At 42.4% G+C, this 13,485-nt stretch overlaps 1 protein-coding gene across 4 annotated transcripts in view; it reads right to left on the reverse strand.

Annotated features, from left to right (window-relative positions):
• The window catches only part of LOC126470469 (syntaxin-binding protein 5), a 1,027,167-nt gene that overhangs the window by 515,025 nt on the left and 498,657 nt on the right, over nucleotides 1-13,485 (reverse strand). For all 4 annotated transcript variants that reach the window (XR_007586213.1, XM_050098331.1, XM_050098330.1 and 1 more), the window contains exon 4: nucleotides 13,220-13,354. Coding sequence is in view for 3 of the 4 variants with exons in the window: in XM_050098331.1 (XP_049954288.1) it covers nucleotides 13,220-13,354 (135 nt within the window). In the remaining variant the exon portion in view is untranslated. The remainder of the gene's footprint in view (nucleotides 1-13,219; nucleotides 13,355-13,485) is intronic.

Below are 13,485 nucleotides of genomic sequence, written 5' to 3' on the forward strand. Positions count from 1 at the left end.
ATAAAGCGACCTTTATAAGCAGAATAAACGTCTTGCCGCACTCTTTCTAACGATGATACTTTTACAGAATACTAGTTACTTCCTGTAAGAGTGTGTGATGTTTTACAGCGTCAAATAACTTTTTGTTACATTTTAAACTATTGCTCTATCAGCCTAACTGTGATGAGCTTGGAAATAAGGAAGTAAGGAAAAAGAGTTAAGGAGTGTAAGCGCTCTGACGACGTCATAAGCATTAGAGATGACATACAGGCTGTGAATAGGAAACAATAGGGGCTGAAATCGACCGAAATTCGTCTAACCTTAATGAGAAAAAATACGGAAAACCTATTGTATATGTGGGTGAGGAGGCAACAATTTAAAGTGCACTTTTCGCGACTGCGAATCCATTGGCGTAACTAATACTGTCCCTCTCACAGGCGTCTATTGTCTATTGAGGCCTAAGCGCTGTAGTGTGCGAGTGATACAGACGAGAACCTACGTCTTAGGGATACCCAGTAGAAGCCGTTGTGGCCAAGGAGACGTAGCAGCGTTAAATATGGCGGACCTAATATCGGCTATACAGGGAAACATTTATGGAAACTATTTAATTCTGTAGTAATGCAGGGAATGAAGCCACAGTAATTTTAATCCGCCATCCTCCATAAATTTTCATAGTGATCCCAATAAAACTTGAATACTGATCATACCTATAATAGTTTAGGATTTACTGTTTACGTGAAATTAACAAGTACTGTAACAAAGACCTGAATGCTAAAATCTGAACGCTTTTGTCGATCTTAACGATCGACATTTCATATAGAATCGCATCATTAAAATGAAAAACCTTGTAAATATCAAGTCTGTATCTTTATTTGTTTAAAAGATACAGTAAATTTAAATTATCAGTATTTTCAGTTAAGCATCAGATCATCATTTCCTCCACACAAAACACATTGAACGATGACAGCATGAAACCTTATTGAATCATTAGGTCATACAATATTTGTTGTAAAATTTAGTGCATAATAGCTACTTTTGTTCTTTATTTATTTATCAGAAAGCACATTGGTGCAAGGCTACTACCGTGGCATTCAAAGCTATGAAGGAAATTGTATTGGTTTTACGTAAAAGAATTTAACGTTTGTTATGTAATGTATATTATTGTTACTTTATTTAGAACGTGAAAGTGGTCAAGCGTTGACTATTAAAATATATTAAAATGTAAAATAATGTAGAATAAGCTGTAGCCAATCAGATGGACGGCTTCAGGAAAGGGAACTGCCCCAGTCAGTTGAGCGACAATGTTCGGCACGCGGGGGACGCGGCCGAGACGGGCGGAGGGACAGTTCGGCTGGAGACACCAAAGGGTACAGTTCGGATGCAGACGCGAAAGCTGACAGTCGGTCCTTAGGCAGCTAGGAAGTGAAATGACTTAGAAAATTTGGCGTTGTGTGGTATCACGGGACTTAGTCTCTGATCGGTGACCAGCCGCGCGCCTGGTGTGAACTCTTAACTTTTCGCGTAGATGACTTGTATTTCGCGATGAGATTGTGAATGATCGAACTGTGTCAAATGGATATGCGCTCGAGTGTAATAGTAACTCTAAATACGATCACTTTCGCTATTAGTTTGTTTTCAGAGTAAACATTATTCTAACCAAATCGCAGCTATGTGGCCTACATCATTTATGGGTCGTTGATTTATTTCCCGATATTATTATTGCTGTTATTATATGTTATGTCAACTCTATATTTCGCAAACTTGCCATCAGCCAGACAATTTAACCAAAAGGTCACAGGAGTCTCATTTAGGACGTGTAATGCGACACGTGCGGTTCAACCCCTATACGAGTTTGAGCCAAGACATTTCGAATGTCCATTTCGTTTCAGTTCCTCTCACACAATTTACGCAGTGGTTTGAACGAACTTTTTAGAAAATTCTCGAAGTGTATATAACACTTTCACTTCAATTTTCGAAGACATTATATCGAAATACGAAACATATTGTTCTCTCAGTTCAAAAAATACATTTTTTGCAAATTTTTTATCGTACCTCCCAGAAGTTCAGAATCAAGCTATCCCATAGATTTCAACAGTTTCTGTGATTCAAATCTTAATTTGGTTTGAGTTATTAATGTTTCCAAGGATTTTGCAGAAGATCCTTAAGTACGAAGAATGGATTTCATCTTCCAGGTAGTTCCTCTTTCTAGGCCTTTCTTCGTTCTCTTCATCAGCAACGCCAATAGTTTCTGACCATACTCCTTCAAATCCTGTGCCTCTAATGTTTTGCGGTGTGGTAATATTTTTGTTTATTTTTTCCGTACAGTAACAGTTATTCATGCTCTTGTTTTGTAAAATTTCAAAAAGAATATCTGAATATGTAGAAGCTTTACGAAATTGAATCAAGAAAACGTAGGTTGGAGTCCTTGAGAAAAATCGCACAACGCCTGAAGCCAGGCCGGCCGCGGTGGTCTCGCAGTTAAGGTGCTCCGTCCGGAAACGCGCGACTGCTATGGTCGCAGGTTCGAATCCTGCCTCGGGCATGGGTGTGTGTGATGTCCTTAGGTTAGTTTGGTTTAAGTAGTTCTAAGTTCTAGGGGACTGATGACCACAGCTGTTAAGTCCCATAGTGCTCAGAGCCATTTGAGCCAGAAGCCATGTTGACTACTTCGTTACACCAGTTCCCAGATTCCTCTTCGAATGAAGTTACGAAAATGATACCATGAGTTCTATGGAGATGAACTGTGGTTACGAGCCTGGAAGTAAAATTCAGTCTTGTAGGCGCGACACTGATTTTTCTTTTCGGTAAAGACTTTAAGATATCTGTACGTGAAGTGGAATGTGAGAAAATGCGGATAAACAGATTGGGAAGTATGAGATTAAATCGGTGACTACAGCAGTGGATGAAGATAGCAGCAGGATACTCGGTTTTAACTAAAGTCTGGAGTCCAGAAGCATCTTGGGTCATGACTCCAGCACCATCGAAAGTTTGAGCAACAAGTTTTTTTTTAACATGCTAAATCATCTATAGTCTTTTTTACATATTCAAATAAACCACTTGCTGTTCGCTCAGAACTTACATGAGTGAAATACAAGTATATTCCTTTGCAATAGCCTTCATCGTAAACATAGCGTAGAGTAGTAGACATTTGACTTTGATTGGTTACCTCAGTTGTTTCATCGATCATGAGTCCAATAAAAGTAGCCTTATAAATATCTGATTTAATCTGATCTGTAGCAAGACTGGCCACAACATTGATTAGGTCATTCTGTACAAGAGCCGAGGGGCCTTTGAAAACGGTAGCTTTGTTTAAATGCCGAGACAGTGCCACATCATAATTAGAAACTGAGGCAGTTCTATGTAACTGCCTTTATTTAATCACCCCTCACCTTCACTGTGGTCTCTAAGAAAACATTATTGTTTTGCAAGAAGTACCACTGCATCAACCAATCTTTTCACTGCATTTCTATTTTCTTTAACCTTTTCATTGTACAAACGGTCAGCAGTTTTTTTTCTGGTAACTGAATGAATGGGCTATTTGTTGAGTGCTGTAAAAGATTTCATATGGGTCGTTTATCTCCTATGTTTATCCAAAGCTGTGGTTAAATACTGTAAATTTGCGAAACTGATATTATACCAGCGCGTTTTCTCAGTTGCAAACAACAAGCATGGCCAGCAACAAAATTTATTTAGTTCGTACAAACCAGACAGCCACACATACTTATCGTTATTCTTTATTTTAAAATACCTTTTGTAAGGGTTCTTATTTTTTCCTTCACTTCACACTGCAAGTGAAAGTACGGAAGAGCTTGAATAGGCCTTCCCTGTCTTACTATCATCAAATCATCCTCGTATTTCTCGTATTTCAACTGCGAGTATGATCTTTTCACTAATTGTTTTATTAAAAATTGTTCACCCATTTCGAAAACTTAGCGCTAGCAACAGTGTTGGTGCATTGCACACTATGATATAAATAATACTAACAGGGCTGTTGAGGAACCTAACAATCGCACAAACACGCTCTTTCTTGCTTTTAGCAACACGTGCTGTGTAGAATTTCGAAAGCCAGTCGTGGAGACGATCATTTGTGAATGGCGACGTGGGATTCCGAAGTCTTGGTGTGCTGATTCTTACATTCCTCCACCCCACCCTCCCTTCCCCGTATCGTAGGTTTCGTAGATAAGGATGTTACAATGACTGTTCTAAGCTCTGTTCTTCCATCTGTTCGATGGTAGAGAACGAGACACACTCCACCTTATGCGCTAATTCTTCATAAGGAAAGCTGGCTGATATTTCTATTATTACTATTGTTTGTTACTTTCTAGGTTACTTTAGATATGAGCTTCGGTGATAGCTTTGATGGTCTACAATATAAGCAACTGATTTCACTAATTTTCAGATTCCTCACTTCCCGTTATTCAAATTGGCTGCTATACATATCATACAAGAGCGTGGAAAAATCATCGTGATGTTTCACACCAGAATAGTATCAATACTGTTCTTGACAACCTATGCGAAATTGTGTAACAGTGCAACAATTACGTATATTTGTCCATTAATGTTATGGCTAAATATGTCGTGCACAGTGCTGGGCCATATATCAAGGACGATTGTTTGTAAAATCAGTCCAGTAATTTTCATGCCATGACGAATTTTAAGGCAGGATCTGAAAGTGCCCTAAACTTCGCCTTTTTCCTAATAAGTAGTTAGTTTTGAAAATACAGTAGTTCGCTTGACGTCTTGCATTTTAGAGAGAGCACTAAGGACAGAATCAAAGCAAGCAGGGCATAATTAAAAGGTGTGTTCGGAAGGTATCTGCGATAAGCTATGGAGAAACCGAAGTTCGTTCCTTTAGTGGCCTCACTGTTTTTTCTCTCTACTAAACACTCCATTAACTCAATATACCTACGTCCTGTAGCACGATTCTGGCTTCAGGCGACTCCAAAAACCCATATGCGGAGAATTCTGAAACCGGTAAGGAAGCTGTGGAGCAAAGTTTTAGTCGCCTAAACACAGGCTTGACCCCACGATACTTGAGTCAGAGGGGGGGGGGGAGGGGGAGGGGGAGGGGGAGGGGGGGAGAGAGAGAGAGAGAGAGAGAGAGAGAGAGAGAGAGAGAGAGAGAGAGAGAGAGAGAGAGAGAGATATCAGGGAAAGGAAAAAATATATTATAATCAAGTGTGTTTCCTTTCAAGAAAATGATTTAAAAGGCGGTATTACACAGGTTTTTAACAAGGTCGGAACTGGAACTTTATATGACTACTTACAAGTCGCCTCTCATCTTCCAAAATATTAAAAATACTCCAAACCTCCAGGTTTAGCCCCCTCCCTCTGCAAACTATAGTATGGGCGCTCTTGCAGAGTGCGGTTCTTAATCCTATGCAGAAGTTAAAATTTTTGCTAAAGTGCAGATTGGGCAGAAAATTTTTCGCAGGTATGCGCATTCCACGACTCCATTCTTAAAAATGTAACTCCTGAATGCCAAACTAATTGCCATTTTATAATACTTGCACTTCACGTTTGCCGATAGCATCCACACTCAGTGTCCCAATAAACCAGACAGTGCTCATCATTTGCTCGCAGAGTCTTTCTATTGATTTGGCATTGTCTCTAAGGTTTTCTGAATTCTGCAGATTGTTTCGCCTGATGACGTTTTCGGTTCTCATAAATTTTTCTGCAACACCGAATTTCGTTTCAGACTAAATGATCGATGTCAAGCAAATGGTACAGAAGTTCATCATATGTGGATCTTATTCAGGGCGAGCTAAATAGAACTGGCCCGGAAAATATTTATAAGACTGACGCGGAACAGGCTGCTGGAAATTAACAGAACTGCCCATCATAGAAAATGCTGGAAACCAATTGCTAGGAGTTAATCGGTTGTCGCCACATGTCTGTCAATGTGCACCTCCCGTAATCCCTGTCCCGAGTACTTCGCTGTATCATCACGTTTGAATGAGTGAGAGGAGCAGATTAACTTAGTGACCAGTTGGATGCAGCACAAAATTATGCTTACGATAAAACATCGTGTTTTAATTGTCGAGAGTTATGCGAAGCATAATTCGTGGAAACGTGGGCGGAACTGAAACTTCCTGGCAAATTAAAACTGTGTGCCGGACCGAGACTCGTGCTCGGGACCTTTGCCTTTGGCGGGCAAGTGCTCTACCGTCTGAGCTACCCGAGCACGACTCACGTCCCGTCGTCACAGCTTTACTTCTGTCAGTACCTCGTCTCCTACTTTCCAGAGGCAAAGGTCCCAAGTTCGAGTCTCGATCCAGCACACAGTTTCAATCTACCAGGAAGTTTCACATCATCGCACACTCCGCTGCAGAGTGAAAATTTTCATTCATTGTGTGCGGAACTATTTGTGCACGAATTTGAGACTGGAAATGTTGTGGCAAAACCTGCAGCAAAGCCTGCAATGCAAAACGTATTGGTTTCGACGTCAATGGTGACCACTTCCACTATTTTCTGTGATATTCGTATACAACGGTCAATCCTATGTTAGTGTTACTGTAAACATTTTCTGGGCCAGTTTTATTTCGCCCACCCAGGGGAAACAAAAGGCAACGACAATAGGACCCAGTCAAATGTCCTTACGTTAACTCGGAAATTATCCTAAAGTAGTTTCTCTAGAGTCAATATCCTCGACAGTTTTCATTGAATAACTGGCCATAGTTTTCGGTACGTGCTACTGCAGTCGTTGCGTGTGACGCCAGATTGTTTTTCCAACAGAATACACAGTTTCTCAAAACGTTATGGGCAAAATTATACAGATAGTAGAGCATCCTAAACAGATTGTTTTGCGGTAAGGGGCCAGTTGTTGGAATAAATACTTTTCAGGTGGTACGAGGTCTGGAATGAGCAATATGTTATGAAACATGAGGAGTATTCACACATATGCCTCACACAAACAACTGCCTGCCACACTAACGGTGGCATCACCTAGAAAAACAACACAGTAGTCTGTGACATGTAAACTGTGAAGTTTGTAACTGTTGAAATTTCATGACTGGTTGTCGAAGACGGACCATCACTCTAAGGACCCTGCCGCATCGGGATGGCACGGCAGCTCTGCTGACAGAGACGCCAGACAGACGCGTGGGACGCAATAGAGCCTCTCGCACATGGCATCTACTTGAGTGTGGCACCTCTGCAGGTAGAGCGTCCGCCTCGAGGTTCTGCCGACAGGCCTGCCAGTACACCTGCCGCTCACCCCTACCTAGTTATTTTCCCCCGAGCTCTGTGGGCAGTTTTGACTCCGCATCTTATCTGTCAGATGTAGATGAGGCCAGCAACAAGGGACACTTCATCTCAGGACCCAAAATGCGAAATGGGGAAAAAAGGTATTGGGAATTACGAGCGTCACAAATGACATCGAAATAAGTGTCCAAGGAACAGAAAAGCAACTGGAATCACTCACTCAACAGAGGAAAGTCCACTGGACCTGACGGGATACCAATTCGATTCTACACAGAGTACGCGAAAGAACTTGCCCCCCTTCTAACAGCCGTGTACCGCAAGTCTCTAGAGGAACGGAGGCTTCCAAATGATTGGAAAAGAGCACAGGTAGTCCCAGTCTTCAAGAAGGGTCGTCGAGCAGATGGGCAAAACTATAAACCTATATCTCTGACGTCGATCTGTTGTAGAATTTTAGAACATGTTTTTTGCTCTAGTATCATGTCGTTTTTGGAAACCCAGAATCTACTATGTAGGAATCAACATGGATTCCGGAAACAGCGATCGTGTGAGACCCAACTCGCTTTATTTCTTCATGAGACCCCAGAAAATATTAGATACAGGCTTCCAGGTAGATGCTATTTTTCTTGACTTCCGGAAGGCGTTCGCTACAGTTCCGCACTGTCGCCTGATAAACAAAGTAAGAGCCTACGGAATATCAGACCAGCTGTGTGGCTGGATTGAAGAGTTTTCAGCAAACAGAACACAGCATGTTGTTATCAATGGAGAGACGTCTACAGACGTTAAAGTAACCTCTGGCGTGCCACAGGGGAGTGTTATGGGACCATTGCTTTTCACAATATATATAAATGACCTAGTAGATAGTGTCGGAAGTTCCATGTGGCTTTTCACGGATGATGCTGTGGTATACAGAGAAGTTGCAGCATTAGAAAATTGTAGCAAAACGCAGGAGCATCTGCAGTGGATAGGCACTTGGTGCAGGGAGTGGCAACTGGCCCTTAACATAGACAAATGTAATGTATTGCGAATACATAGAAAGAAGGATCCTTTATTGTATGATTATATGATAGCGGAACAAACACTGGTAGCAGTTACTTCTGTAAAATATCTGGGAGTATGCGTGCGGAACGATTTGAAGTGGAATGATCATATAAAATTAATTGTTGGTAAGGCGGGTACCAGGTTGAGATTCATTGGGAGAGTCCTTAGAAAATGTAGTCCATCAACAAAGGAGGGCCGGCCGAAGTGGCCGTGCGGTTAAAGGCGCTGCAGTCTGGAACCGCAAGACCGCTACGGTCGCAGGTTCGAATCCTGCCTCGGGCATGGATGTTTGTGATGTCCTTAGGTTAGTTAGGTTTAACTAGTTCTAAGTTCTAGGGGACTAATGACCTCAGCAGTTGAGTCCCATAGTGCTCAGAGCCATTTTTTGAACAAAGGAGGTGGCTTACAAAACACTCGTTCGACCTATACTTGAGTGTTGCTCATCAGTGTGGGATCCGTACCAGATCGGGTTGACGGAGGAGATAGAGAAGATCCAAAGAAGAGCGGCGCGTTTCGTCACAGGGTTATTTGGTAACCGTGATAGCGTTACGGAGATGTTTAACGAACTCAAGTGGCAGACTCTGCATGAGAGGCGCTCTGCATCGCGGTGTAGCTTGCTCGCCAGGTTTCTGGATGAGGTATCGAATATATTGCTTCCCCCTACTTATACCTCCCGAGGAGATCACGAATGTAAAATTAGAGAGATTCGAGCGCGCACGGAGGCTTTCAGACAGTCGTTCTTCCCGCGAACCATACGCGACTGGAACAGGAAAGGGAGGTAATGACTGTAGCACGTAAAGTGCCCTCCGCCACACACCGTTGGGTGGCTTGCGGAGTATAAATGAAGATGTTAAAATAAGCCTCTTCACCTTATAATCACGTTCAAACTACTTATAACGAATCTTTTGGACTCCGGCCCACTGAAAATCGTGGGAAGTCATCGATCGTCTATTTCGTCACAGCCTGTTCCAGATGCTCCAATCACAAGATCTTAACACCACAGAAAACACATTTCACCATCCGGGCTATGGATGTTTTCCTCAAAACCAACTCCAGGCCGAAATAACACACCTACATCTCCGGCTGCAGAAAATGGGTCCGATACATCAGACGCGCTGAAATTATTTTAGGAAATAAGATATGTAAACAAATGAGGCACCTTTCGTTCTTTTTGTATAAAGGGTTTGTTAAGTGAATTTCAGTCTATAATAACGTACTTCTCAAATAAAAACTGACAAATCCCTTCTATGTACACTTTACAGTCGCAACTAAAACAGTAAATATCACTGCGGACAACGAATAATTACCTACCGGTTAGACAGGTCACGAAAATCTTTTCCCCTGGTGAGATTACTTTCCTGAAAAAAAAAAAAACTGCGAAATTTAGCACTGTAATTTCTTAAATCATCATACAGCGTGTGAAATAACTCTTACATGTTTCGACCAGCAATGAAGGGATGTACTCAGAACGCCTTTTCCTGCATTCCCTCCTTATTTAGAACTTTCGCACAAAGCCACTAGCTCTTCTACTGAGCGTAGACTGAAAGAATTCCTCTGAAGTCTCCGCTGGTCTCTCGTACTATCAGACCTGAGCGCTGCCAGCAGACCTGCCGTGGCGTCCAAGTGCGGCAGGGTCCCAAGTTCACAAGACTTGCTGGCTTCTTGCTTGCCCTGGGAAGCGAATGCAGCGGCGTGGTGGAATTTCATAAGCTTGACCAAAGCATGGCGCCGAGTACAAAGGCGGACTACAGCAGGTAACAGCTGGAAATCCCTAAAAGAGGTTTGGTGTCCCAGGCGGCTACGGAGGCTAGGCTACCTGGGCTTTCCGACAGGGGTGTTTCCGAGAAGCAGCTACTGGCGTACTTCCAACCGAGTAGTTTTGCAACGTGGAGAAAAGGTCAAGAAAGTCGCAGCTTATATCGCCAATCAATGGATGGAAAATCCTAGTATACAAACTGAAATTTCGAATGTTTTTAACCAGCGGCAAACTCCTCAATAGATCAAACACATCCGAACGTATACTTTCTGATAAGCTGAAGGAGGAAGCAATAAATGTATATTTCATACTAAGATTCAATTGCCCTGCCTCTTCAAAAAGAAGGAAAAGGTACACAGATTTTGACAAATCGTTGAGAGATATAAGAGTATCCTAAGAAGAATTGTCAATATTCAGGGACATATGAGGAAAAATCATTCGAAGCAAAAATGTCTAGCAAACATGGGCTCTAAAATGTATGCCTTAAGAGTTACGGGCACTTGTTCAGCAGAAGATACTTGTTTTACAGTATCGAAGATGAAGACGTGCTCACAGCTCTTAAGGTATGCATTTTAGAGAAGCCCATGACTTTTATTGCTTCGAATGATCATTCCCGTCATATCTCTGAATATCGACCATTTCACCTGCGACACCCTGTATAGAAATATTTACTTGTATTTGCTGATTTTAAAAGTTGTGCGTGCTGCCACCATTTAATGCTTCATTATTACTTAGTGTAATATGTTCCAAAGTTTTGTAAGATCGCGAAGTGACCAACATGAAGAGGCGCTCATTTTAATATGTATAGTTATAAAAAATATTGTACCTTAATTATGGTAATTTTCAATGATATTCTGTAAGAAAGTGTGAACATGGCTAGAGTGGAAATATTTCCCGAAATTGTTACTGGCGGCGCTGCTGCGCCTCGCGATATTCTGCGGTCAATCTTCTTCGCACGACCTCGACGCATTATGTAACCTCGATGCGGAAAAATACGTACTGAATGATTTTATATAAGGCCGTCATGTTTATTCTTGAGGTTTGAGTGAAAATATACAGAATTCAGCTTCGTTACTGTGTTGACTACATCCTTTATTAGTTTTTTCTACCCTCTTATAATTTATCAATACTGTAGCAATGAAAGCCAATTTCGTGTGTGCAATCAGTGCTTGTCTGAGAAACCCTAGTGTCTACAGCTGCTACTTTTAGTAGAACGCATGTACAACAATGGACTACACAAACCTATGGTTGTAAAGCCACACTTCGTTGTCAGAGTCGTTCGCAAGTGCGAACTTCAATAATTGCTAGAACTAATTCGAGCACATTGACGCAACAGATCGCGAATAATTATCTCAGATAGTAGTTCAGCTTGCAACATGTTACAGTAACTAGCAGAGACGCACCTTATATACGGTGTGTGTGTGTGTGTGTGTGTGTGTGTGTATGTGTGTGTGTGTATGTATTGAACCGTTGAACCTGGGACCTAGAAACGACGGAGACACTTCGTCCCGCCGTAGCCCTCTGTGGTTCACAACGTCAGAACAGGACACAGCAGTCCACCCACCCCACCGCCGCCCCACACCGAACCCAGGGTTATTGTGCGGTTCGGCCCCCAGTGCCCCCCCCCCCTCTCCCTCCACCCCTCCACACCGGTAACGTCTCATACTAGACGAGTGTAACCCCCGATGTTTGCGTGGTAGAGTAATTATGGTGAACGCGTACGTGGAGACAGTGTTTGCGCAGCAATCGCCGACGTAGTGTAACTGAAGCGGAATAAGGGGAACCAGCCCGCATTAGCCGATGGAGATGGAAAATCGCCTTAAAAACCACCCACAGGCTGGCCGGCACACCGGACCTCAACACTAATTTGCCAGGTGGATTAGTGCCGGGGACCGGCACGCCTTCCCGCTCGGGAAGCAGCGGGTTAAACCGCGTGGCTAGCTCGGCGGGTTTTATATACGGTACAGCAGGATGTAGTGCCCGGAAAAGTTTCACAACAGGCGTCATCTTTATCGCACAAAATTTAACGCCGTGGATACAGGCTCGTTCTAGCTACAGAGCTGGGCAAGATTATCGGCAAAGAACTGCTCGCACAGTTGAATTTGAGAAGGTATGTTCACTGATGAGATTTATTTCAACCTTGACAGCGTTTTCAACTGCGGCAATATCCTCGTTGGCAGAAATGTAAGTCGATACGCCATCGTCTCCTAAGATCAGCAGTAGCTATTTTCTACGAAATTTTGGGCCGATATTTAATAAGATATAGTAACAGTACCTTATTTGTTACTAACGTGTTCGAATACTTCACGTCGCCTGGTAGTCATTTGAGATGTGCTGCCACAGTTATAGACTACTACTAGTTGTCTGCGAGAGGATGTGGTTTTAACACGACAGTACATCTCGTCTCTGTATTAATGTCCCTGTACTCCTGAACAACACCGTTGGATTGGAAGTGGGAATCCTGGCCCACTTCCAGTGGAATCGCCTTAACTCGCTATTATGTATTTTTTCCTATTGAGAGAGAGAGAGAGTGTGTGTGTGTGTGTGTGTGTGTGTGTGTGTGTGTGTGTGCGCGCGCGCGCGTGTGTAATAGTAGTTAAAAATTAAGATGAGCTGGGATGTAGGGTGCTAGCGAGCTGTCTCATAGAATAAAAAACACTGATGTCAGAGAGTATGACAATATTTTAATGCGCCATTGTAATGCGTGCATTGACACTGGCGGTCGTTACTTTGAACACTTCTTACCAGCGTAAGTTGTTGCTATAAGACTGAAATTGTCTATGTCAATAAACAACTACATATTAATTCTCTGCCATACTTTCCTATTTCAAAGCTCTCTGACGAGAACTTCTACTATTTGTATAATTTTAACCCAAAAGCTTTGAGCCGCCTGCGTAAGAGCAATGCGTTCACATCACAGTCGTGTGTACTAATTGTTTATTTAGAGTGAACCAACAACAAGCTTGTCACTCTTGTGGAATCCAGTTTTTCTGTATCAGTGTTATACTGCTACGGACGCAAAAGAAGACCACTCTGACTGTTACGATAAATTTGTGGGGGGAGTTTTTGTGCTGCATACGCTGTTAGTTACACTGTTCGCGGCGGCGGCACCACCACCACCACCACCACCCCGAATATTTGTGGTGGTGGTTTCTAGCATGAAAAGAATATCTGACATATACAATAAATAAATAGTTTCAAGAAACTGTCTATTACATGGGTAATTAAAAGGTGCATACTTACACTTCGATTGCTTTATTCCAGTTGATGACGTATCCCGACAGAACGAAGGATTCTATGTTTACAACGTGAATGTTCCCACGCTCGGTGCCTACGTACAGCCATTTGCTCTGCAGAGGCAAGTGGATGTAGGTGATCCTGTAAAAGGAAATACAAAATTCAGTTTACAGATTTTATACCACATGCAGTATTTCTACTCACTTCACTCTGATATCAACTTGCAGCCTTTCGAAAAGAACTATAGATATAGCAACGTATTTTGACTTTCG

This window comes from Schistocerca serialis, chromosome 3 (genome assembly GCF_023864345.2).
Source record: "Schistocerca serialis cubense isolate TAMUIC-IGC-003099 chromosome 3, iqSchSeri2.2, whole genome shotgun sequence".
NCBI lineage: Eukaryota > Metazoa > Arthropoda > Insecta > Orthoptera > Acrididae > Schistocerca > Schistocerca serialis.